Below are 27,985 nucleotides of genomic sequence, written 5' to 3'. Positions count from 1 at the left end.
CCTATAGCTTATGTTGCGATGAAATACTGGAAAACAAAATTTAACATGGCTCAAACTATAAGACAAAAAAAGTTACAATTACATTAAAGCTTGGAGGTGGAATGGGGTGTGAATAGCAAAGCAACATAGCCACTCCAAAGGACTTCACAACAATTCATTCACACCAAAAAGCAACCGATGAACAATTAGCAACCACCACAAATGCAACCAATCAAAACATTTTCAAAAGATTTAGAAAAACTTTTACGGGATTAAAAAAAAAGTTTGCATTCATCAAGACAAGAGATGTTAATGCCGTCGAACAATACCCCCTTCACTTCAGTTCTGGCATCCAGTGTTAGCATATAAAGAAAGAAAGACTTGGATTTATATAGCACCTTTCATGACCTCAGGATGTCCCAAAGAGTTTAACAGCCAACAAAGTGTACTACTTTTGAAGTGTAGTCACTGTTGTAACGTAGGAAACACGGCCGATTTGCAAGGTCCCAAAACAGCAATGTGATAATGACTAGATAATCTGTTTTTGTCATGTTGATTGAGTGATAAAAATATTGGCCAGGACATCGGGGATAACTCCCCTGCTCTTCTTCAAAATAGTGCTATGGGATCTTTTACTTTCACCTGAGAGAGCAGACTACTTAAGCCTCTACTTAACGTCTCATCTGAAATACAGCACCTGACCAGTGCAGTAATGAGGGAGTGCTGCACTGAGTGTCAGCCTAGATTTTTGTACTCAAGTCTCAGGATTGGGACTTGAACCCACAATCTTCTGACACAGAGGCAAGGGTGCTACCCACTGAGCCACGGCTGCTGTGTCACAGCTAGAGGCAAGTTAAAGCTCTCTCCAGTCTGTCCCAACATGTTTCTGCCTTAACCTCAAAAGAACATCTCCTACTGCACCAGGTGAGGCACTTTTTTCCCATTCCCCATACCAACCATCCTTAGGTCTGTCTAACTGAGTGACATTGCCAATTAATGCCAAATTAGGGGCTTTTTAATGCTATTGGTCCACTGCCTAAACTGATTTTGCATAAGGACTTATACAGCTAGCGGACAGAGGAGACTTTCATCTCATCAGTCTCCGCCCTAGAGGCCAGACGCATGCTGGAAAGTAAAACTGTATGGACATCAAATGAGAATAGCTGAGCTACAATGTACCCCCAGACAGTTGAATAGCCTGGCAACACTCACTGTATCGGCTCACACATAGACAGACATTTGAGGGAGGTACCTTAAGTGTCACTGGCATCTTTGGAACTATAGCCAAAGCACAAGTTACCAACAGAGGAAAGAAAAGGGGATTAAAAAGCAGTTGAGGGAACGTGCTAAACTAAGGCAACCGTGTTCAACAATCATGGAGTACCTGGCAACCAAAATGGAAATTAAGAAATACATTGCTCCATTTACACTGAATTCACGTTTACGCCCCAATCTTTACCTTCAATGCTTCCAGCTTCTTCTGCTGCGCCCGTATTTTCTCCTCATGTGATTTAGCATCTTTTCGTAGTATGCCTATTGGTACATTCTGCTTCTGTTCTGGGGCATCACACCTGAAGAAAGACAAAGCAAGTATATGTTGACTGACTGCAGCTATGCTTTAATATATTTCCCTACAGTTAACACTTTCCTTGTGCACCCACAATGCCATTTCACATAGATTTTGGCCTTGAAGTTTTTGATCGATCTAGTAAATGGTCATTTCTTCGCCACTGCACCATATTTAAGTCACATGCCCCTCAACAACAGGTGCACAATGCTGGAAAGAGATCAATTACCTTTATTGTAGTCTTCCTTGCTCTCTGAATGTAGTTATATCTTCCACAGACCTTAGGACAGTTGTAGCATCCATCCAGGTTAGATGTAAAAGAGAGATTCCCAACACTACCCTAACAATGTCAGGCATAGCAGGGTCAGACATAATGCAGACTTTTACCTCAGTTGTGTGTTTTGCATTTATAATACGTACCGATTCTGTATGTGGTCAGGGCTGATGGAACATGTCCAACTGTCTGGATATTCCTTACCGACATCATCCACTCGGTAGGGAAGTGTCCGCCATTTTAAACATTGATCTAGAAAGCAGATATTAAAAAAAAGTTAGCTTGCAGAACTGTTTATTTTGGAAAGAAACGTTTAATATCAGTATTTCCCTATTGATCACTTTATTTAAGCTTGCCGGTTTTATCCATATCTTTCTAACCACCACCACCCCCCACCCCCGTTTCTTTTTAATTCGCCCTAGTTTTGTCCCCATCTAATCTGACTCTTGCTGGGATGCTAGCAATTCGACTACCTCATCCAAGTCACTATTCTTCATTTGAGAGCTTAGACAGTGAGCATCAGCAACTCTGGAGCACACAGATCGTTGCTTCTTCAGGGTGCTATCGGAGCATGCAGAAAGTAGGGGCCTCAACATGGCAGATCTGTTTAAAAAAAAAGCGAGTTCTATTTTTTGTCCAAAGAAAGTATGTTTTGACAAGCTTATTTTAAAAATAGCCAAGGAGGAAGTACTTCAAAACAAACTCTTCTGACATACTTCCCTTCTTTAAGGATTTGAGTCAGCTATGTAGTCGAGGAAGCAGCAGTGATGCATTTCAGTCTTCCCCACTTCCAATGGTAAAGGAGTAGCAAAGCCCCCGTGTACAAACATCTCCATCAGCAGAGACGCACAGCGCCTCTCCCACCGTATTTCTCCACACATCTTGGCAGCTGAGATGAATAGCAGTGGCAAATACTTTGTTACCTGGGAGGATTCCTGGATCACCTGCACTAGCTCCTGATGTTGCAGGCAAACATTGCAACTGCCCGGCTCCAGATATGGCAATGGATCAGTGCAGTCAGGAGATTTGCCTTCAACACTGAAGTTGGGACAGCTGGTACAGGTGATCAGGGATCCTCCTCAATAGATCAGGAAATTTGTAATGTCATAGTAGTGCTTTGTGACGAACTAATTTGTGGAGTCAATAAGGTGGCTTGTGCAAGGAGCCTGTTGTTCTCATCTTGATTCATTTATTTAAGTCAGGGACACCAGGGGGGGGGGTAAAAGTTATTTTATTGGACAGCTTCAATCAAATATGAATTGGGAGTACACAAATGGTTTAGAGCCAGTGTGGCAGTGCACATTTTGACCCGATATTCAAAGTGACCCAGAGAACATACAGGAAATGGAAGCTGTGGCAACCTTGGGGGACAATCACTACAATCGATCAAGTTCAACATGATCTGCGATTCAGAAACACCAAGGACCAGAGCCAAGTACAAAGAAGGACTAACTTCAAAGAAATAAGGGAAACAGGTTAAGTAAATTGATTGGTAGAGGACATAATGTTGATCATGCAGGATAGATAAATATCTAGAAACAAAAGTATAGATTAAACAAGATGATCCTAAATGGATTACTAAGTTAAATCAGAAGGAAATAAGGAAGAACAACAAACCCAACAAATCCTGCAGGGAGAAAGGAGAAGGGGTTCACCAGGAGAAAGGAGAAGGGGTTCACTGGGAGAAATGTAGGAATGTTCAGAAAGTGTGGTCAGAGGGGCAGAGAGACTTGGCAAAAAAACTTCGCCACAGATGTAAAAAGTAACTAAGAAATTCTTTGAGTACTTCAACAGCAAGAGGGCAGAGATAGAAGGGAGAACCAAAACAGATACAAATGGGGCTGAAACAGAGGAAGAACACAAGTTAGTTAATATTCTGGACGATTACTTCTTCCAAGTATTCACAAAGGAAGACACGAGCAACATTCCCACTGTAAGCAGAGATAATCTAAGCAGAATGAATTACTTCTATGTAAATCTGATAGTGTTAGACATGCTGAAAGGGTTCAAAATAAATAAAGGCCCAGGGATAGATCATATTTATCCCAGAGTAATGAGAGAGACTGGGGAAGAGATTTGTGATGCAGTGACAGTCACTGTGAAGGAGTCACAGAACTCTAGGGAAATACCATTAGATTCGAGATAGTACAGGAAACTCTCGATTTACCGGCACCCAAACAACCGGAAATCTCGGTTAACCGGCAAAATTCAGGAGTAGGTTCAGTTAAGTTTTTCTTCATATTAGTGGCCGTTTCTTGATTCTTGGCTGTGTAAATCGGGGGCTCCTGCACTTGTTGCTAAGCAACAGGGACGCTTGGTCTGTGGCCGGGTTCCTGCAGCTGTTGCTAAGCAACAGGGAAGCCTGGATTTGTTGCTGTGTACGGAGCTCTCGTACCTTTTAACTATAACTCTCTGTAATCCGGACTTTTTAATAAACCGGCACCACGCCGGTCCCGGATAAAAGAGAGTTTCTTGTAGTCCATATTTTCAAAAATAACAAAAAGTAGATCCAGGCAACGACAGATCCATTAGTCTCATGCAAAACATGGAATCTATTAAGAGTAAACTTGAGGATTATCTGAACAGTAATAACCCAGTAAACTGCAGTCAACATGGATTCATAAAGGAAAGTTCATGCCTGACCAATCTCTGACTTTGAGGAAGTGACATCTCAAGTGGACTATGGAAAGTCCTACAACGTAGTGCATCAAAACTTCCAAAAGGTACGTGATGAATTTCCACGTGAAAGGTCATTAGTTAAGCTCAAAGCTGTGGGATTCAGGATAAATCTTAGGAATGGATAAGAAATTGGTTGATGGTTAGAAAGAACACATACGTCTAGACTCAGATTTTCCAAAGCTCTCCAGGCCGGCCTCTCACCTTGCACCCTCTGTAAACTTGAGCTCATCCAAAACTCTGCGGCCCGCATCCTAACTCGCACCGAGTCCCGTTCACACATCACCCCTGTGCTCGCTAACCTACACTGGCTCCCAAGTCCGGCAATGCCTCGATTTTAAAATTCTCATCCCTGGTTTCAAATCCCTCCATGACCCCTCCCTTTCTCCATAACCTCCTCCAGCCCTGGAACCCTCCGAGATCTCTGCACTCTTCTAATTCTGGTCTCTTGTGCATCACTGATTTTCATCGCTCCACCTTTGGCGGCCGTGCCTTCAGCTGCCTGGGCCCCAAGCTCTGGAATCCCCTCCCTAAGCCTCTCCACCTCTCTCTCTCCCCTCCTTTTACAATGCTCCTTAAAACCTACCTCTTTACCAAGCTTTTGGTCACCTGTCCTAATAGCTCATGTGGCTCGGTGTCAAATTTGTTTGATAATCGCTCCTGTGAAACGCCTTGGAACGTTTTGCTACATTAAAGGCGCTCTATAAATACAAGTTGTTGTTGATGTTGTTGTAGTACGGAGTTGAGTACCGCAGGGATCAGAATTGGGACCAATACTGTTTCTAATTTACATCAATGACTTGGATTCAGAAACTCAATGCAAATTGGCCTAATTTGCAGATGATATCAAACCAGCAGGTGCTGTGGGTTTGGAAGAGGCAGTACAGAAATTATGAAATGAGTTGCACTAAATATAGAAATGAACAGAACAATCCGTTATTAAAAATTGTACATCTACTCAAAACATCTTCAAGTAAATCTGGAAAATTACTTCAAACTAAATTGCAAAAGTACGGCAAGAACATACAAGTTCAAACTAGTAAAAGATAAATTTAGGACTGATATCAAAGTTTTTTTTTGATCGAATGATCAACAAATGGAATGAACTTCCAGGTAGAGTAGTAGAGACAAAAACTCTGGAATTGTTTAAGGAACAATTGGATGCGGCAATGGGAGACTGTGGAGTCTTTCTGGATCGACGAAGCAGGATGAGCCAAACGGCCACCTTGTGATCGGAATCATCGAGCAGTTTTGGTACTCAGAGTGAAGACATTTAGATTGCAAAATTTAAGCGATCACAACTAAACACTAATTGGCATCTCCTGTGAAGCTTTCATAACTTTTAAATTAAAAGTAGAAAACAGATTGCTAATTATTTAATACATCATGTTCAATACAATTTCTCTACGGAACTGTGGGCAATATGGTGACCAGACATGATGAGAATCACCAATTTTCTTTGAGCAATTCCGTTTCTTGGTTCAAACCCAAGCCTCTCAATTATGAACCACTTTGTCCTCGTGTTAACCTTCTGTTTTTTTTTAATATAAAGTGTCTGGCTTCCTGATGGTTTATTGAGTAAATGTGTGGCGTGGCGCTGAGCCATTCAAATGAGGAAATTCTGGGTTTCAATTCTTGGTCTCTACTCAGCTCGCTGATCTAGTTAAGGCCAAGCTACAAGTCTCAGTTCCCCTGCACTTTTCTGAGGAAGGGTAGGGAGTACAGGGGGAAACAAAGAGTCAGCCAGCTCTTGATTGCTGCTAAGTAACCCTATTGGAAACTCGCATGGATACTGGGCAAAGACAAGAGCGGGCCATGGTCAACTAGCCTACCAATACTCACCGTCTAAGCTCACACATGGATGAAAGGCCACTTAGGTGGCGTGGAATCACACACAGCAACCATCTTCAATAAGGCAGGAGTAGGGAAAGAAAGTTGGGGGGGGGGGGGCACAAGAGGGATGGAGAAAAATGCAGATAAAAATGTATGTGCAAGTTTGCCGTGTATAAAATCAAAAGTCGTGAGAGCAACAACTTCAGCATCTAATGTTTAAATCAGTTTGCGGGTGAGCAGTAGGAGGGTACTGTGATTTTCTGGCTTATCTCTAACCTAATTGATACTTGTTTGTGGAACTTACCAACTTTATGCACAGAAAGCATTGTGGGTAAGACGTACCGCACTGAATGGTGGTTGGGATCTCCATAGCATGCCGCCTCTTGTATAACGTCTCATTAGAAGGTGGCTGATTCCAGTTGGCTGTCAGATAGCCAAATTCATCCCAGAATTTCACTATCCCCTTTTGTGCTGTAAGCAGAGAGAATGTGTGTTAACTTTGTACGAGGTCATAGTGTAAAAACATGGCTGCAGTACATTGAATCTGATCAACACAAAATTACAGTGAAAAGCGAAGTCTGATTGGACCGCTGTGATTAACACAACAAGAACAGATTCGAAGTGTTGCTGGGTGGTAATAAATGTGCTTCCTCGGTGTGGAGGAGCCTCCTAGAACCAGGTCCAGTGCTGGAAATCAGTGAGTAGATCACCTGGACACCCTCATGTTTAGAAAATAAAAACAGATTAAACACAGATCAGAGAAAATAGGATAAAACAGAAAATGCTGGAAGCAGGCAGCATTTGTGGAGAGAGGAAAGTTAACGTTTCAGTCAAGTGAATCTAAGAAAGGACATGTGTCACAGAACAGGATACAAGATAAATGAGCTCTCATGACTACTTAATGCCCTAAAACTGGTTGGACTGGTAGTCAGACCTGTGCTCCAAAGCTAAAGTGCCACATTTATTGCTATTCTGACATGATCTTTATGACAGCTAGAACAAATGGCTCATTGAGATCTCAGAAACACTGGAGTTTAATGTACTAGGAGAACTCGTTCTGATCTTGTAGACTGAGAAAGTAATGGAGCATCCACATTAAGGATAATGAAACAAGCTGCTCTGAAGCACTCAAGGGATCTTCCCCTCCCCCACAGAAAAACAACACACACACAAAGCTTAAGATCCCTAGCGAAAATGAGCTTCAAAAACACCTGGATCCCATTCAATGGTGACCCCCCACCACCCCCCCTCAACCTCCCATCACAATGCAACTCTAGTCCCCACCCCAAACCTGAGCCTTTCGCACTCATATCTTACGGCACAGCTATCAAAATGTGATCCCCAGAGGAGAAGTCAATCTAGAGAAGAGAAGCATTTATATTTTAAATTGTACTGTTGCTCTTCCTGGTGACAGGACACTGTACATCAAGCCTGCTCTTTGCACATTGAAAAACAAATGAACATGAGCAACATTGTTAACACTTTAAAAGAAAATCATGCAAGGATAAGGATCAACTTTCACATCCAATCATTTCATTTTCTTTTGTTTTAAAGAACAAAAGCTAATTCCATATGAATTGAGGAAGCTGGCCGATAGGCGTGTGAGTTGTAGATAACCCAGGGATGCTTTGGCAACTGTATCAATTCAAACATTAATCGCAGATTGGGTGACCGCTTTGCGGAACACCTCCGTTCAGTCCGTAAGGGTGACCCCGAGCGTCCGGTCGCCTGTCATTTTAATTCACCGCTCCATTCCCACTCGGACCTCACCGTCCTTGGCCTCTTGCATTGTTCCACGGAAGCTCAACGCAAACTCGAGGAACAGCACCTCATCTTCCGATTAGGCACTCTGCAGCCTTCCGGACTCAATATCGAGTTCAACAATTTCAGATCATAACCTCGGCCCCTATTACATTTTTACTTATATTTTTTATCCACACCTTTGTTTTGGTTTTTCCCTCCACCCCCCCTTTCCTTTTTTTCCTCTCTCCCCCACATGGCAGCTGTCTCCCATTCTGCCAGCGCATTTCACACCTAATCTAGAGCTGTCTTTTGTCTCCACTAGTCCTACCACCATCTCGTCTCGTTTTGAATACCTCTTAATGTCTCTTCTCTTTTGTTCTCTCCCAGCCTGGCCTCTTAATCTATTTCATTCCCTGTGCCTCTTTAGTCTTGATAAAGGGTTTTGACCCGAAATGTTGACTCTAATTTCTCTCCACGGATGTTGCCTGGCCTGCTGAGTTTTTCCAGCATTTTCTGTTGTTATTTTGGATTTCCAGCATCTGCAGTATTTTGCTATCAAACATTAATCCAGCTCCCTCACAACTCCTTCAGTACAGCTCCCACAGGTTTCAGCACTGTTTTTAAACAAAAATACTCAAGGAAAAAAATACATGCACATCAAAGCTGAAGTAATCAGATCGGTTCTGGTTAACACAGCTTAGACTAGTTGCAAATCCTCTCCTTACCGATGCCGATGTCTTTCCAGTACTGCACCAGGTGCTCGCCCATGGCTCTCAGTAGATGCCGATACTCCTTGGCATCTGCAAAGTCCTGTTTGTTGTGGGTGGGCTCCAAAACCAGGTATGGGACGTCGACCACACCCACCACTCCACCGCAGGCACTGAGGGTAAACCAAAAAAAAGGAACTAATTTTTTTAAAAGTTATAAATAGAACCTTCCTCTATCTTTGGCAGACTCTTATCCACGCTGTAGTCACCTCTAGGCTCAACTTAACGCTCCCTTTGCTGGCCTTCTGATCTCCACCCGCCATAAACTCTAAATCGCCAAAAACACCACCTGCATCCTGTTCCACACTAAGCTTCGCTCGCCTGTTCTCACTGAATAGAATTTAAAATCCGAGTGCTGAGCGGCATCTTCCTTTACAACTTCATCCGATGTTACCTCTGCACCCTTGCCTTGCCTCGTATGTCTTCCAGTCCTCTGACTCTAGCCTATGCATCACCCCTTCCCTTGGTCCACCTTCAGTGGCAGAGCCTTCAGCCCCTATTCTCTGGAAGTCCCTCCCAAATTCCTCCACTTCTGTAGCACTGTCCCTATCCTTAAGACCTTTCTCAAAACACATCTCCGACACATATCTTTGCCTTTTTAGTGTAGTTAACAAGGCCCCATCAGTGGGTCATTGCTGAACAGTATCTCACACTGACTTGGTGACATGGCAACTTGTCCTATGGGCATACTGTGCCACAGAATAGGAAGAAATTGGGTTGTGGCCATGATTCCTCACATGGAGTTCCTATCTCAACCGACAGTGGGGGAAGGTGCAGAGTGGACATGGGGCATTATCTCGTCAAAAAAATCCTGGTTACCCACATTCTAGCAATTTGTTAGAGTGACATAGACAGTAAACTTAGCAGGTCACTAAGGGAAGTGTTAATAGAAGCCTATAACAAGATATTTCAGCCAGTGTGCAGGCAGGTTTCAGGGAACTCACACTCCTCCTTCCAGCTGTGGTCCTACTTTCTCGTACATCTTTATGAGACGACTGCAGTTGTAAATGAACATTCCATCCAGGTCGCGATGTTCAATGTTCACACCAAAAATAAAGCACATCTCCTTTGGCTCCTTCAAAGCTCTGCAAGAATAGAAATTAACATTAAAAAAACTGCATTACAAAGAATCCTCATCAGGCAGCCTGGCAGGAAAAATATTTTTTGCCAAGTGAGTCCTACAATCTACTAGATTTTAAAGCACCAGCTTGGCCACTGCTTTAATTTACCTCATCGTCTCCCTTACCCTAACCTTTTCCACCATGGTGATGTCCTGTACGATGGGTCTTGGTTCTTCACCTAGGTTTCTCAAATGATCAGTTACAAGCAGCAAGAAAAGTAACAATGAAGGGGGGGATGACAGAGGGAGAAATAGTTACAGGAAACTGAGTTATCCGGAGGCAAACCGTCCGGCAAGCTGGAGCCACCGGCAAAAATCAGGAGCCGTTTTTTATTCTTTTCGTTTCTTTTCTTTGCTTTGTTTGAACAGTCAAGCTCTGCAAGGTCTGTAGCTAAGCAACAGCTTCAGCTAGAGACGCTTGCCGACTGTTTAGAGGCTGTTGCTAAGCAACAGGGTTTGTTGATTCGTTTCAACATTAACTCTGCAGTGTCCGGCAGTTTTGAGGGAACGGCAGCAGCTCGGTCCCGTCGGTGCCGGATAGCACAAAGTTTCCTGTACTTTGCTTTTAACTAGACCATCACCAAGATGGCAAATGGCATCTCAGTCTGGGAGGTACCCAGTGCAATGGCAATGGTTCGAGATAAAAATCCTGGTGTACCAGTCACAAATTCACTATTTCTGTCTCATCGCCTACAAAGCATTCACAAATTGGGCCATCCCTCTAAGTATTTTTCCTGCACTCACTTTCACACCGTACTATATTAAATTAGGTTTAAAAACAAAGTGGTAAAACTCCCCCCAAATTACACAGCTGATTAAATTAGTGAGTAACAAGCATATAGACCATGAAAATCCCAGCCTGTGCTGAGTTAACTGATCTTGATGGAAGAAGCAGCATTATATTAGCCACAGTGCCCTGGGTTGGTAGGGATGGGAAGGAGAATTAGTGGAGAGAAAAAAAAGAGGGGAGAATAAATAAGAGGCAGGGTTCCCACTCCAGATGATCTGCTGGAATTTCTTTACGTGTGGATATCAGATGGGGACAGGATCAGGTCACGCTGTGATACCTCCCGTGGTCAAATGGATTTCCACCAGTGCTCAGTATCTAGGCTTGCACATGAAGAATGATCACTGGTACAAAGAATTGGAGGATGACAGGAAAAAGTGTGCTTGCACCTGTGCATTGCAGGCAAGCACATTGGACGTATTTTTTCCCCTTTGGACAAATGTGCACAACTCCTTTCTAGCATAATATTACATGGCTGCAGATCACACTTTGATTCGTCAACCAAGTGGCCATTCTTCACGCCTTGACATCTCTAGACTCAACTTCTCCAACCTAACCTAGACAGTTGGTGCTTTTAACAGCTGATTTGCCTCCCCCCCCCACCCCACATAGGGTCACCAGCAGTGCAGTGGGGAGAGCGAAGATGATATTTACTCGTCCTTTATTTTTTCCAGAATCAGTGTAGTGGTCTAGCACTAGAACTACTACTGGTCTGCAGAGCAGTAGTGAACCCGCCCTCCTGTATGCTTCAGAGACATGGACCATGTACAGCAGGCACCTCAAAGCACTGGAGAGGTACCACCAATGCTGCCTCCGCAAGATCCTGCAAATCCATTGTCAGGATAGGCGCACCAATGTCAGTGTTCTCGCTCAGGCCAACATCCCCAGCATCGAAGCTTTGACCATGCTCGATCAGCTCCGATGGACAGGCCACATCGTCCGCATGCCCGATATGAGACTCCCAAAACAAGCGCTCTACTCGGAGCTCAGACACGGCAAGAGAGCCCCAGGTGGGCAGAGGAAACGCTTCAAGGACACCCTCAAAGCCTCCTTGAAAAAGTGCAACATCCCCACTGACACCTGGGAATCCCTGGTCCAAGACCACACAAAGTGGAGGAGAAGCATCCGGGAAGGCGCCAAACACCTCGAGTCTCTTCGCCGGGAGCAAGCGGAAGCCAAGCGCAAACAGCGCACGTCAACCCAAGCACCCCACCCACCCGCCTCTTCAACCACCATCTGCCCCACCTGTGACAGAGACTGTAGGTCCCGCATTGGACTCATCAGTCACCTGAGAACTCATTTTTAGTGTGGAAGCAAGTCATCCTCGGTTCTGAGGGACTGCCGAAGAAGAAAAGAAGTTGCTCGATGGTCTCCAATGTCTTCTCACCACACTACCCTGTCTCCGACAGGTCTGATCCCTGCTCCCGGACATGTCTTTGTAATAGCGGGCAACAGCACTTAAAACACAAATAGAATTACTTCACTATTAGATTGTTTTAAATCATACAATTGTAGATTGGATTTGAATCCTTTTTTTACATTTAGGGATTTTTTTAAAAATCTCAAAATTCTATCTTTTTACAAGATAAACTTACGGGATATAGGAGGTTGAAACCCTATGGACATAATGATCAGGGTTCAAAACCCTCATTTTTCAAATAGAGAATGTTAGCTAAGTTACTCTCTTCCACATCACCTACTAGAGGGAAATTCGTTTTTTCAATTTGAAGGTCAAATTAAAATCAGGATCCCTGTATTGTATCCCTATTAGATTATTTAACAAATAAAATTAAATAGGTGCTGTTTACTGTTTTCCGGTTTTTAAAAGTTTCTGCTGCAGTAATAACAATTGCTGGGAATTTTGTAACTTCGTCCCCTTTTAAAAAAAAAAAAAAGAGGCAGAGCTAATCTGGGTAATTATATGACAGATTAAGATCTGTAGTAGGAAGAATTTGAGAGTCTTTAATCAAGGATGAAATTACCATATATTTAGATAAAGAGGAAAATAGAAGTTGGCACATATTTTAAAAGGGACAATTTTTAAAAATGTGTTTATGGGATGTGGGCATCGCTGGCAAGGCCAGCATTTATTGCCCATCCCTAATTGCCCTTGAGAAGGTGGTGGTGAGCCGCCTTCTTGAACCGCGTGGTGAAGGTACTCCCACAGTGCTATTGGGTAGGGAATTCCAGGATTTTGGCCCAGCGACGATGAAGGATCGGCAATATTCTTCCAAGTCAGGATGGTGTGTGATTTGGAGGGGAACTTGGAGGTGGTGGTGTTCCCATGTGCCTGCTGCCCTTGTCCTTCTAGGTGGATGAGGTCGCGGGTTTGGGAGGTGCTGCAGAAGAATTGTGTTTGACAAACCACATAGAATACTATGAGAAGGTAACAGACATGGTCGATGTGGGAATTACAATGGATGAAGTGTACATGTACTTCAGGAGAGCTGTTTACGAGGTACCACTCGGGAGATTATTGGAGAGCATTAAGAGGTACGGAATTAGGGGGAGGATAGTAAACTGAATTAAAAGAAGAAAACAGAAGAGTTAAGGGCAGTTTTTCAGCGGGTTGGGAGTGAGCACTGGTGTCTCACAGGGTTTAGTTCTGGGATCATTTCTGTTCACTGTTCAATGAGTTGGATACAGGCCTAGAGGTAGTGGTGCCAAAATGATACCAAAATAGGTGCTACAGTTAATTCTTTAGACGATTAAAGGAAGTGGCAAAGGGATATTGATAAAATGGGGGAATATGCTACATAACAAATTGAATTCAATATCAGCAAGTGTGAGGTGATAAATTTTGATTAAAAAATAACATCAGTAATTATACTCAGTGGAAATAGGCTCATTGCCGTGGAAGAGCAGGGTGATTTGGGGTAGGTTCACAGTTCATTAAAGGCAGCACAAACGGAATTCTCGGTTTTATCACAAGAGGTATAGAACATAAAAGCCCAGAAGTAATTATAAGCCTATGCAGAGCAGGCTCGAGGGGCTGTAAAGCATACTCCTACTTATGTATATAAAATCTTAAATGAGACCTCAGTTGGAGTACTGTGTACAATATTGGGCTCCATACTATAGGAAGGATATTGAGGCTCGAGAGAGTATACAATGTCGATTCACTATGATGCTGCCTGATATCAGGAAATACAAATATGAAGATAGATTTTTTTAAAATTTTGTTATAACAACAGATTACAGAGCAATATAATGGAAGAGTTTAAAATTGTGAAAAGATGAGACACTGTAGATAGAAGCAGGCTATTTCTAAAACTTGAGGGGTCTAGAACAAGGGACCATAGCTACATGATTAAATTGAAGAGATTTAGAACTGAGCAAGAGAAACTTCTTTACACAAAGAGTTGAAGCTGTGAAATTCACTTTCGGGTCAGTGATTGAGGCAGAAACTGTGTCTATATTTAAGATTAGATTGGGCTGGTGGATGAAGGAAAAGGGGAATAAAGGGATACAAGAACTGGGCAGGTAAATGTGATTAGGATGATTTGCTCGTGTGAAGGGTAAATGCCAACATGAACAGCTTGGGCCCAATGGCCTGTTACCCAATTGTAACACTGATGTATTTCTTTAAATCGTGCCATGGGATCTTTTATATCCATTGCAACATGCAACTTGGGTTTTGGACTAACATCGCATCCAAAGATGTCATCTCTGACAGTGTAGCATTCCAACCGTACTGCAATGAAGTAGATAATGTGCTCAAGTCCCAGAGTGTGGTTTGAAGTACAATCTTCTAACTGTTTATATACATAAGAAATAGGAGTAGGAGTATGCTTTACAGCCCTTCGGGCCTGCTCCGCATAGGCTTATCATTACTTCTTGGCTTTTACGTTACTAACTGAGCCAAGCCGATACTCGTTTTGATAACAGTAACTGATTTCAAATCAAAATACCCAGCTGAACCAGAACATCGAATTAGGAACTGATAAATGAGGCAGAACAGGAGAAATCACATTTCTTTACTTAAAACATACGCCAAGCTCACCACACAACACTTACCTGAGTTTCGCCTCATGTATTAGTTTCTTCACATCAGCTTCTCTGCTTAGGCTGAATGCAGCATCCTGCACCTGTCGCAGATGAACCTGTGAAACCAAATCAATCTGGGATTAGTAAATTACAATTTTTGGTTTATAGGGAAAAACACAGTAGTTCCTGTAACTTCTATACTCTGCCCTGCAAAGGAAAATACCTCAGGGAGCAACTATTACACTTGCATAAATCTTCTTACTGGATTTAACCATCTCACACTGTCATAATCAAACCCACCAAACTGACTGATCAAAGACCAAAGATTTACAAACTGGAGCCTCTATCTATACAATTAGATCATTTCAAGAACAAAAATCCTAACTACTGTAAGTATAATGCCACATATAAACATACATGAAATGATAAAGTCTATAATGGTCAATTACACTTCGTAAGAATGTTTTGGATTGAATATTAGTCTCGGGTAAATTTCAAACAAAGCTTTACTGCTGAGCAGCAAATTCAGCCTTTTCATCTTGTAATCTTTGGTACAAGTTTGTCTTAGAAGATCGATTAACCAGGGAGTCATTCTGAGCACTTTCATGGTGAATAGCCAGATTTCAGAAGAACTCTTGTCTTGTTCAAAACTCACACTTATAACATCTTAGAAGTCAAAATAAAACTTGTTAATTTTTTTTGAAGTCGAGGTCTCCAGACAGTTATAATACTTCATGCGTTAGCACGTAAGGAAAAAAGATAACAAGTATAATTTTGCACAACCTCTTTAGTCATACAAAGCTATATAAGGGAACATTGCAAGTTCCTTCAAATCAAAGCAATAATACTGATAAATCAATCAAGGAAACAGATCACTTTGATGTTTAGAGGCATGAAACCAACAATTTAAACGATGCTGCACTGTGGCTACCTGGGAAAAGCTGGATTCTTTACTCCAACCTATGAGACACACAGAAATCCAAGTGTGCATATTCAGGCATATGATTGTATATGGCTAATAACAGGAGATGAATTTGTTGTAATTGTTCAATATACAAACCAAATGGACTCACCCTTGATTCCCTGCTCAAGTCGCCTCCCAACTTCAATACCAGGGCCCGTGCTTTGCTTTCTGCCTCCCGTGACTTCTCCTCAGCTGGAAACAACAGCATGAGACATTGTTCCACCCACAAGTTCACTCAGCCAGACAGTGCCAGCATCAAGAATTTTTACAAAAAGCAAAAATATACAAACAACAGGTTGGGGAAAAACCTGAGCGAGTTAAGAGTTCCTCTTCAAATTTTGGATTTTCCTCCCCTTTTTACTCTTTAGAGCCACTCACTATACCGGACAGGGATAGCTCAGTGACTTTGCAGCTGCTGCCAATGGTACTCTGAAATCTGCTACCTTAACAAACCAGTCCAAGGAGGTTCTCCCTTGCCCGCACCCAACACTATAGAGATTAGAATACTCAACAAAAAATAAATGGGCGTGATCCCACATCTCATCACTTTGTGATGCAATGCTGCCCTAAATATCAACACAAGGACATTCTGCATATTCAGTAAGTAATGTAGTGTTCCCTTAATGGCTTAATATAGCACACGGTGGTGTAATGAACCACATAGATCAAAATGTCTCCGGTTTAATCCAGGTCTGTGCGGATTTCAATACCCTCGTCCCGATTTACAAATCCCTCTACAGCCTAGCTCCACCCTACCACTGCAAATTCCTCCAGCCCTGTGGTAAACGTGATTAGGGCTACTTGCTTGAATGGAGAGTAAATGCCAACATGGACTGATTGGGTCAAATGGCCTGTCTTCATCTTGTAACTTCTATGTAATGAGAGGCATCACAGTTGAGCCCTAGCATGTGCCTTTGGTGACCTAACACTGGCCTCCTGTACATCTTACTCCCTTTTCAGTTGTCTTGGTACTGCCTGGAATACCCTCCTTAAATCCCCGTCTTGTTAATTCTCTCCACATCATGCAAGAGCCTCCTCAAAACCCATCTATTCATCTATATTTTTGGTTATTGTTTCCAACTCTTCTATTGCAGTTCACCATCCATTTCTCCTCAATCACCTAGGAACATTTAATATGTTACATTCACTATAGAAAAACCAAGTTGATTTAGCTCATTTCAGCAAGGTCAAAAACATTCTAAAATTCTGAAAAGCATTCAATCTGTATGTTCAACATACAAAATTGATGGGCAGGAAAAGACCAGCAGGTCCATCAAGCTTGCCCCCACACCATGATGGCAGGATCATGAATTAACACTTCTTCCCTCCTCTCGCTACCATGTAATCTCCTGGGAGAGGTAAAAAGGAAAATGGGCCTATAAGAGAAAAAATACTCTGGAAAATTCCTCTCCGACCCCCTCAGGCAATCAAAACCAGTCCAGGAGATCACACGGACCGAGTGTTATCCATAAAGACACTTACCTTCTAAAACATAAATGACAACTCTCCTCTCTCTGTCCAAATTATTAATGGGTTCTTCCATTGATCCCATGAGTTGAATCCCTGCCCTGTTCTGCATTATCCACTAAAACCAGGACTTCATTTGGTGTAATAGCGAACATGGAATAGTATTTCCATGTTGTAACTTCTACGTGAGGTCAGGCATCACAGTTACAATGGAGGAGGGCAGATTTACATAGATTTGATAACGAAATTCAAACAACGAAGAAGTATAGACTCAATTACCAACTTGCTGCTTACCCGCTTGTCCTCACATACTTTTCTCCCTCCGTCCCTTGTGGTTCTACCTTACAGGTAAACAGTTCCACGCATGACAAATGCGTGCCAGTATCTCGTTCACACTTCATGTGCAAGTCTGGACAGCGAGTGTCGACAGGCATTTTATAGGCTCCTGTCTTCAAAGTTCACGTGTGCACTTCCAGCAGGAGTTTGTGGATAGCTGGGACCCTGCCTGAATATCCCCTCCCCACCCCCGCCTTAACTCATCACCAAGGCTCCATGCTACACTACTGCACTACTTGAAAGCAGTGTCGAGGGAGGTTGGCTGGTGTTCTGTTAAGAATTTTTTTAATGGTCAAGAGAAAGCCCTACAATAACTCCCCAGTTTTCTTTCGAAAAGTGTTAAAGTCAATCCTTATTTATAGAAGTGCTGTATAGGAACCCAATAGCTCAGTGGTTACACATACTACATGATGCAATGCTGAGTTGTTCAGGTCAGAAAGGTCCTCAGTTTGATCCATGTTCTATGTTGGGTTATACATTTGGCATTAGCATCTCCAGGTGAGAAAGAAATTTAAAAATACTAAATACATGCCAAAATTCCCCACACCTCATAGCTGTCCAGCATCCCCAGTTAGAAATATGCCCGTGAAGGTGTCATCTGTGATTTCCCCCTACCCACAGTCAAATATCCCATCAATAACAGTTTCTGTTCTGATGAAAAATGGCCAATGAAGTATTAGTACTCAGCAGAGGTCACTGCATGGTGACCAGAAGCAAGAACCCTCCCTGCTCCCCAGGCCAATCATAATATCCCAGTGTCTTACCCTCATCCCCAGTTGAGATCACTTAATCCAGCAGAAACCAGGACATTGCTGACTAATATAGCTAAATTCCACACCAGGGAATGCATTTATCCAACAAATTATGAAGAAAGCGACATTCTGAAAAGCCTTTCCAATTCTTTATCATTTATAACATTTAACATCCCTCAAAAATGATGGCAATGGAATAGTGTTAAATATTCTTCTCCCTGTTGCAACATACTGTACCTATTTTCATCAGGTGCTCGGCCTTTTTCACCTCCTGTTCTGCACGGGTCTTAAACCGATTTGATGTATACTTGTACATTCTGTGAAAGGGAGATGTGTTAATCAGAGCATAGACAAAAACACTAACTTGAAATTGTCTGTGCAAAAATCATGTACAAAAAAAATTTTGTAATTCAAATTTACATATGAAAATGAACTTTTAACTAGCGTAATCATCAATTCAAAATATTCAAACTATTAACGGATGCTACTCTGGCTCCAGCATAGAATTGGCCCCCAAGTGGAAAGCAAGTTCCATTTGGAAGGAAATGCTGCCTACACTCAAGACCATAGGAATAGGAGTAGGCCATTCAGCTCCTCGAGCCTGTTCCGTCATTCAATTAGATCATGGCTGAACCGCACCTCAACTCCATTTAATCACCGTTGCTGCATATCCATACGAATCAGAAAGTTGTGGGTTCAAGTCTCACTCCAGAGACTTGAGCACAAGATCTAGACTCACACTCCAGTGCAGTACTGAGGGAGTGCTGCACTGTCGGAGGTTCCGTCTTTCGGATGAGATGTTAAAACTGGGAGCCCATATCTGCCTTCTTGGGTGGATGTAAAGGATCCCAAGGCACTATTTCAAAAAAGAGCAGAGGATTTCTCCCTGATGTCCTGGTCATATTTATCCCTCATCCAACATTACTAAAAACGGATTATCTGCTCATTATCACATTGCTGTTTGTGGGACCTTGCTGTGCACAAATTGACTGCCACGTTCCCTACACTACGACAGTAACTACATTGTACTTAATTGACTATAAAGCACTTTGGGATGTCCCGAGATCGTGAAAGGTGCGAAATAAATGCAAATCTATCTTTCTTTCTGACAGTAAAGGTCCTTGCCATTACCTGGGTTTAAACAAGCAGCAGGACAGTCGTTTCGTCCGGACCTTGTGACCCTGGATGAAAATTCTCATCCTAGGGTCGATGTACAGTACAGCTGTGTAGGCCCTGAAGGAGCGCCGCTCTGGTTTTCTGTAAAATAGATACTTTATTAGAAAAAAAAATCAATGTCTCTAGCAATCACACAGTAACCTTTAGTGACCAGCTGTCTCCTCACTTGAAATTTGACCTTAGTTAGGAGGCTAGGTGATCCAGCTTCCAAGAACAGAAGCTTACTCACTAGGGAAGATCCTGGGGGCGAATCCTTGTGTCCGCCGAGTTAAATTATCAGATTGCAGGGATTACCCCAGTGGTAATTTTCTAATGTCACTGAGCTGAAAGGGGCTGTTGGGGGAGAAAGAGAAGGGGCATAGGTCAACCCAGGGATCCTCCCCACAAACATTTCCTAGTGACGATATACAGAGCAGCACTACCAAACACTGGGAGAGACATCATGTTTACCTGTAAGATTTTTTAAAACATATTTTTTATTGAAAGGTTACAGTTTGGAACTTTCTGTCCTCGCCGTTTCCTCATGCTAAACTGAATTGGGGGGGGGGGGGGGGGGTGGAAAGGGAAGAGGCAAACCCCTCACATGCCTTTACAATTCTGTAACCAGTTGATAGAAAAATCTGAAGACATGATTCCCAGGATACTGTCACCACCTCCTTTACTCTGTGATTTTTAAATATGAATATATAAAAAGACTGAAAGGTCCACATCAAATTGAGTAACTATTGTAACAACTACAAACTATAAAACTCAAATAAAGTTGGGCCAATGTATCAATGTATTTTAGTAAATAATTTTAAATTCTATTCCCACTTATAGACAGCACAAAAGACCACCACAGAATCCAAGTTCTCTTTGGAAATGCACAATAAACCTATATAATGATTCTTCAGCACTAGTGAGAAAGATGAACTAGTACTACCATTACTGGGACTTCAAACAAAGGTTTATACTCAGCAATATTATACCATGCCTGTATCATAGAAATTTACAGCACAGGAGGAGGCCATTCGGCCCATCTTGTCCGTGCCAGCCGACAAAGAGCTATCCACCCTAATCCCACTTTCCAGCACGTGGTCCGTAGCCTCATAGACATGCACTTGAAGTGCTGTAACCTAAGTACTTTCTAAATGTGATGAGGGTTTCTGCCTCTACCACCCTTTCAGGCAGTGAGTTCCAGACCCCCACCATCCTCTGGGTGAAAACATTTCTCGAGTCCCCTCTAAACCGCCTACCAATTACTTTAAAGCTATGCCCCCTGATTATTGACCCTTCTGCTAAGGGAAATAGGTCTTTCCTATTCACTCTATCTCAGCCCCTCATAATTTTTATACACCTCAATTAGGTCTCGCCTCAGCCTCCTCTGCTCCAAAGAAAACAACCCCAGCCTATCCAATCTTTCCTCATAACTAAAATTCCCCAGCCCAGGCAACATCCTCGGAAATCTCCTCTGCACCTTCTCTAGTGCAATCGCATCCTTCTTGTAATGTGGTGACCAGAACTGCACGCGGCACTCTAGCTGCGGCCTAACTAGTGTTTTATACAGTTCAAGCATAACCTCCCCGCTCTTATATTCTACGCCTCGGCTAATAAAGGCAAGTATCCCGTATGCCTGCTTAACCACTTTATCTACCTGTCCTGCTACCTTCAGGGATCTGTGGACATGCACTCCAAGGTCCCGCTGATCCTCTGCATTTCTCAGTGTCCTACCATTTATTGTGTATTCCAACTGAATTCCATTTGCCACTGTTCTGCCCACTAGACGAGTCCATTGATATCTTCCTGCAGTCTACAGCATTCTGTTTCATTATTAACCACACGGCCAATTTTTGTATCATCTGCAAACTTCTTAATCATACTTCCTACATTCAAATCCAAATCATTGATATATACCAGAAAAAGCAAAGGGCCCAGTACTGAGTCGGTGCAGGCTCGATGGGCCGAAATGGCCTCTATCTGCACTGTGGGGTTTCTGTGATTCTGTGAGCCCTGCGGAACCCCACTGGAAACAGCCTTCCGGTCACAAAAACACCCTTCGACCATTACCCTTTGTTTCCTGCCTCTGAGCCAATTTTGGATCCAACTTGCCACTTTGCCTTGGATCCCATGGGCTTTTACTTTCGTGACCAATCTGGCATGCGGGACCTTATCAAAAGCCTTGCTAAAATCCATATAGACTACATCAAAGGCACTACCCTCATCGACCCTCCTTGTTACCTCCTCGAAAAATTCAATTCCGTTAGTCAGACACGACCTTCCGTTAAGAAATCCATGCTGACTGTCCCTGATTAATCCGTGTCTTTCTAAATGAAGATTTCTCCTGTCCCTCAATGTTTTCCAATAATTTTCCTACCAGAGGTTAGGCTGGCCTGTAATTACTCGATCTATCCCTTTCTCCCTTTTTAAACAACGGTACCACGTTAGCAGTCCTACAGCACCACACTTGTAGCCAGAGGATTGGAAAATGATGGTCAGAGCCTCTGCTATTTCCTCTCTTCTCTAACATCTCACCCAGTGAGTTTATACTCCGTACCCACTACTTGAAATTGCAAACTTCATTTCATAGCGAGTTTCATCACTTCTAAAGTTGTGATCTGCTGTCAACAAGGCACTGACTTTGTTCACTGCAATCGGCCTGCTTGCTTAAAGTGGTTTCTCTTCTCCCAATCCAAAACGTCCCCATAGTGCCTCACACCGATTACTTACATGCCTTCAAGTTGTGGTCCCGCCATCAGAATGTCAGTAGGATCAGAGGTAACATCCAGTTCTGGTTCCCCATTATCCATCAGTTTAAGGTTATAAACTATCACCAAAGTCCCTGCAAAGGATTTTAAAAATTCTGTTCAGAATGCAGTACAGGATTAAATAAATATATATTTCAGCGTAATCCTTCACCATAACACCCTCTGCTATATCACAAATTTAGAAATGTAAGAAGTCACACAACACCAGGATATAGTCACCTGAAGAAGGAGCAGCGCTCCGAAAGCTTGTGATTTCAAATAAAGCTGTTGGACTATAACCTGGTGTTGTGTGACTTCTTACATTTGTCCACCCCAGTCCAACTCCAGCATCTCCACACCAATGTTGAAGGATACAGACGTTTTCATCTCCGTATCTGACAACAAACACTGTTGCTTAGCAACAGCTTGTAAACACTCGGCCCGTACCTTGGAAGCGTCTCTGAAGCTGTTGCTAAGCTAAAGACGCTTTCCAGAGCCTGACTGTTAAAGAAATGCTAGGAGAAGGAAAAAAACCTAACCAAAACGGCTGCTGATTTCTGCCATTAGATCGAGGTTTCCGGACATACAACCTCCGGATAAACCAAAGTTTCCTGTATATTTCTCTTGCTGCCAACTTCTTTAATGTCGGTGTTCTGATTTTTGAAAACATTTCTTCAAAGACTAGTAGAAATCGGAAAAGTTTGTCAACACCAAGGTGCTACGCCTTCCCGAATCATCAGTCATGACCAACAAATCATCCATTTTTTGGCTCGGAGAGCTTTCCATCTCGCATTGTAGATTACCATTCATCTGCCTACCAATCAACAATTCAGCACTGTGTGGTCTTGGGAAAGTAACCCTTTTTGTACAAGCTTCTGCTAAAGAAAACACATCTTAACATAACTCAAGTCCAAATCCTTCCTGTGGAAAAAAAGGCCAAAGAATCACAAACTGTGACAGAGAAAGAAAATTGCAAAACCATCAAATCAAAAAAAGGTTAGTGAAACTCCATCCTCAGTTATCACCATATTCCAAAAAGCCTACCTCAGTTCTCCAAAAATGACAGATGCCTCTAAAGTGGCATCATGAGGCCAGTGTCTAACAATATTGTGTGGTTTCTTTCCAAGTTACCCAAACATAAACTCTCAATTTGTACAGAGTAAAAATATTGAATTAGCGATTATCTGTCCTCATGCACAAAGAAATTTTTACTTTCGCTATTATCCCAGATTGGTAATAAAGTTAATTTTCACAGATACAGGGATCCAGAGTTTCCAAAATGCCCATTTTTGTTTGTAGAGACCCCAAGTCCGGTAGAGCTGGAGAACCTTCAATAAAGTGCTTCAGGTGTTACTGCATATTGGTGTAAGTTCAAGGCCTTTTCCCCATCTCCAGTCTCCACCAGCCCGACAACCCCACCCCCCAAACTCTGCATTCTTTGATTCCAGCCTCCTGTGCACCCCTCCCCTTGTCCCACCACTGGGGTCCACATCTTCAACTGCCTAGATTCCATTCTCTGAATTCCATCCCTAAACCCCTCCACCGCGCCATCTCCCTCTTCTTAGACCCTCTTTAAAAGATAATTATCTGACCAAGCTTTTGGTCACCCTACCACGTGTCTCCTCCTTTGGCTCAGCATCAGTTTTTCCTACCCCCCTCTGTGAAGTAGCTTGGTACATATTTCTACATGAAAGACACTCTATAAATTCACGTTGTTGTTGTAGTATAGTTTCATGGCTGCCAGTTGTCCTCACTTAACTCACCCAAGTGGCCGGATTTCACGTGTCAGCCTTGTCGGTGAGTACTGGCAGGTTATTCAATTGCCCTCATACAACATCCACACGTGCACTCTCCAGCAGTAGTCACTGAAGAGCAGTCAGGACCAGGAACCCTGGATGAGTTTCTCCTCCATCGTCCAGGAGTATTGAGGCCAACTGTAGCATCTTTAATGCCACTATGGCCGAGAACAGTAAATATAGCAAACACTGGAGATCAAATCTGTGACCTCCTAGTCTATATGAGGTCATATTATGCTGCACAGTGTATTTACCGACAGGGCCATTATGGGGGCTCCATGGATTTTTATTTTAAAATAAAGGGGTAAGAGAAGAATTAAAACTCATAGAACACAGAAATGTGCAGGGCAGTAACAGACCATTGTGGTCTACTGGGGAGACCAAAGATTTAAAAAGTACCACACTACACTCCATTGCGTAAAGCCCTCAATCATTCTTTTGTCAAATTATCGCATTTGAAATAACAAAAAAAAACACAGGAGTTTTCCAACTTGGGTCACACCCAATAACAAAGGTTTTCCGGAACTCTTGGTAACTTTGAGTCTGCATCCTAACCCACATATCCATTATTATCGGTGTCCATTCGCCAGTGTTATCAGTTTCAAATTCCTCATCCTCAAATTCTTTTGCATCTTTACTTGGATTGGTCCCCATGATCTTCTGCAGCCCTTCATCCAAATTTCCACCTTCCACCTCCAGTCAGCTGAGAGTCACCTCTGTTTCTCTGGCCACCAGTGGCAGGAGCTTTAGTATGGGACCTGAAAGGAGTCGGCAGCACCGGAGAAGGCAGAGGATAATTCAGAGCAGCTGAACGCAGTTAATTAGGGACAATAGGCCTATAAAAACAGGCTTTGCAGTGCGATCTGCACTAAGTGAGGTTTGAACAGAGTGCTGAGAGTTGGGTGAGTGAGGGAGTTAGGTGGGTGAGGAGTGGAAGGAGGAGTTTCCTTGCTTCACCTTTGCTTTCCCTAACTTTTCACTCTGTAGGAATTGGTTCTTACTTTACACCCAGGAAAGAATCCGAGAGCGGGAGCAGTCAAACAACAACAACTGCAAAACCGCTAAAGTGACGTCACAACCAGGGAAGGAGCTGACTGGAAGTAGGACCTGGTGAGTATTTCTACAGTCCAGTCATTAAAGTAAAAGTAAGGTCCCTAGTGTCTTTAATATTCTTTAATTTAGAGGAAGTAAAGGGAGTAAATTAAGGGTAGGGCATGGCAGGGCAGCTCGGCAGCGTGGAGTGCTCCTCATGTGCTATGTGGGAAGTTAGGGACACTTTCGGTGTCCAGGGCGAACACGTGTGCAGGAAGTGTCTCCAGCTGCAGCTACTCGAAATCCGCATTTCGGAGCTGGAGCTGCGGCTGGACTCTCTGTGGAGCATCCGCGAGGCCGAGAGCTTCATGGATAGCATGCTGAACGAGGTGCTCACACCGCAGGTAAAGAGTGCACAGGCAGACAGGGAATGGGTGACCGCTAGACAGAGTAAAAGAACTAGGAAGGTAGTGCAGGAGTCCCCTGGGTCCATCTCCCGCTCCAACAGATTTTCCATTTTGGATACTGCTGGAGGGAGATGGTTTCTCAGGGGAATGCAGCAACAGCCAAGTCCGTGGCACTACAAGTGGCTCAGCTGCACAGGAGGGGAGGAAAAAGAGTGGGAGAGCAATAGTAATAGGGGATTCTATCGTAAGGGGAACAGATAGGCGTTTCTGTGGCCGCAGACGTGACTCCAGGATGGTATGTTGCCTCCCTGGTGCCAGGGTCAAGGTTGTCACTGAGTGGCTGCAGGACATTCTGAAGGGGGAGGGTGAACAGCCAGAGGTCGTGGTCCATATCGGTACCAACGACATAGGTAGAAAGAGGGACAAGGTCCTGCAAGCAGAATACAGAGAGCTAGGAAATAAATTAAAAAGCAGGACCTCAAAAGGTAGTAATCTCAGGATTACTCCCAGTGCCACGTGCTAGTTAGAGCAGAAATAGGAGAATAGACCAGATGAATGCGTGGCTGGAGAGATGGTGTAGGAGGGAGGGATTTAAATTCCTGAGGCATTGGGACTGATTCTGGGGAAGGTGGGACCTGTACAAGCTGGACGGGTTACACCTCGGCAGAACCGGGACCAATATCCTCACAGGGGGGTTTGCTAGTGCTGTTGGGAAGGATTTAAACTAGTTTGTCAGGGGACTGGGAACCTAAGTGTAGGCCCAGAACGGAGAGAAACAAAGCTGGAAGTGCAAGTTAGAAAAGTAGACAGCAAAACTAGTAGGGAGCAGAAACAAAGACCAACAGTAAAGAGGGTCAAAGTGCAGAAAAATATTAAACAGGCAAAGTTGAAGGCACTTTATCTAAATGAACGTAGCATTCACAACAAGGTGGATGAATTAATGGCACTAATAGAAGTAAATGGGTATGATGTAATTGCCATTACAGAGACATGGTTGCAGGGTAACCAAAGCTGGGAACTGAATGTTCCAGGGTACTCAACATTTAGGAAGGACAGACAAAAAGGAAAAAGGAGGTGGCGTAGCGCTGTTAATAAGGGTTGAGATCGGTATGGTAGAGATAAAAGATCTTGGCTCGGCAGATCGTGATGTAGAACTGGAATCAGCTGGGTGGAGCTAAGAAACAGCAAAGGGCAGAAAACATTGGTGGGAGTTGTGTATGGGGCACCAAACAGTAGTGGTAATGTAGGGCACAGTATCAAGAAATTAGAAGTGCATGTAACAAGGGCAATACGGTAATCAAGGGGGACTTTAATCTACATATTGACTGTGCAAATCAAATTACCATTAATGGTGTGGAGGATGAATTCTTGGAATGCATGCGAGATGGTATCATCGGGGGGAGCCCCGACCAATTTTAACGCCTGGGTTTCATTACCATTTGAGTGACGGGCAGCCCTCCCGCTCGGGTCAGGAATCGGGCAGCCCACCCACCCACCCACCGCACAATAATTTCTGGCACGACTCCCGAGGCCTATTTAAAGCAGGATGCACGTCTTAAACAGAGGTTATATCTCCCCTGCTTGGACTTTTCATTGCTTTCATCTTGAACACAACAATGAGCAGAAGTTTGGCCCTCACTTTTCTAACCTGGAGGCCTTAGTGGACTAAGTGAGAAGACGGAGGGAGATACTCTTCCCCTGGAGCTGCAAGAGCATTCAAGGAAATAATGCATAATTTGCAACAAACATATATTCCTCTAGGGCATAAAAACCCTAAAGGAAGTGATCCAACCATGGCTAACAAAAGAAATTAAAGCTAGTATTAAGTCACAGGAGGAAGCTTATAAAGCTGCCAGAAAAAGCAGTCAGCCTGAGGATTGGGAACTTTTTAGAAATCAGCAAAGGGGGGTCAAGAAATTGATAAAGGGAAAATGGAATATGAGCACAAATATAAAAACGGATTGTAAAAGCTTCTATAGGTATGTGAAAAGGAAAAGACTGGTGAAGGTAAATGTAGGTCCTTTACAGTCAGAGACTGGAGAATTTATAATGGGGAATGAGGAAATGGCAGAGAAATTAAATAAATACTTTGTTTCTGTCTTCACAGAGGAAGACACAAAAAACCTCCCAGAAATACGAGAAAACCAAGGGTATGGCAATAATGATGAACTTAAAGAAATTATTAGTAAAAAAAACAGTACTAACAAAATTAATGGGACTAAAAGTTGATAAATCCCAAGGACCAGATGACCTACATCCTAGGGTTTTGAAAGAAGTGGCCATTGCGTTAATGGACGCATTGGTTGTCATCTTCCAAAATTCTATAGATTCTGGAACGGTTCCTGCAGATTGGAGGATAGCAAATGTAACCCTGCTATTTAAGAAAGGGAGAGAGAAAACGGGGAACTACAGACCTGTTAGCCTCACATCAGTACAGGAAACTGTGTGTTATCCGGAGGCGAACCTTCCGGCAAGCTCGAGCCACCGGCAAAAATCAGGAGCTGTTCTTTATTCTTTTCGTTTCTTTGTTTTTTTTGAACAGTCAAGCTCTGCAACGTCTGTAGCTAAGCAACAGCTTCAGCTAGAGACGCTTGCCGAC

At 43.1% G+C, this 27,985-nt stretch overlaps 1 protein-coding gene across 1 annotated transcript in view; it reads right to left on the bottom strand.

Annotated features, from left to right (window-relative positions):
* The window catches only part of morc2 (MORC family CW-type zinc finger 2), a 74,588-nt gene that overhangs the window by 20,778 nt on the left and 25,825 nt on the right, over nucleotides 1-27,985 (bottom strand). Inside the window, exons 8-17 of the mRNA XM_085961379.1 lie at nucleotides 22,135-22,246; nucleotides 19,384-19,509; nucleotides 18,490-18,569; nucleotides 15,807-15,889; nucleotides 14,764-14,849; nucleotides 9,784-9,924; nucleotides 8,798-8,952; nucleotides 6,672-6,800; nucleotides 1,967-2,072; nucleotides 1,439-1,550 (exon numbers count right to left, since the gene is read on the bottom strand). Of these exons, the coding sequence (XP_085817505.1) occupies nucleotides 1,439-1,550; nucleotides 1,967-2,072; nucleotides 6,672-6,800; nucleotides 8,798-8,952; nucleotides 9,784-9,924; nucleotides 14,764-14,849; nucleotides 15,807-15,889; nucleotides 18,490-18,569; nucleotides 19,384-19,509; nucleotides 22,135-22,246 (1,130 nt within the window). The remainder of the gene's footprint in view (nucleotides 1-1,438; nucleotides 1,551-1,966; nucleotides 2,073-6,671; nucleotides 6,801-8,797; nucleotides 8,953-9,783; nucleotides 9,925-14,763; nucleotides 14,850-15,806; nucleotides 15,890-18,489; nucleotides 18,570-19,383; nucleotides 19,510-22,134; nucleotides 22,247-27,985) is intronic.

Source organism: Somniosus microcephalus, chromosome 19 (genome assembly GCF_052327205.1).
Source record: "Somniosus microcephalus isolate GS21.2 chromosome 19, FLI_Smic_1.0, whole genome shotgun sequence".
Lineage (NCBI taxonomy): Eukaryota > Metazoa > Chordata > Chondrichthyes > Squaliformes > Somniosidae > Somniosus > Somniosus microcephalus.
Note: the sequence above shows the minus strand (reverse complement) of the source record. Positions and strands in the feature narration are given on the sequence as shown.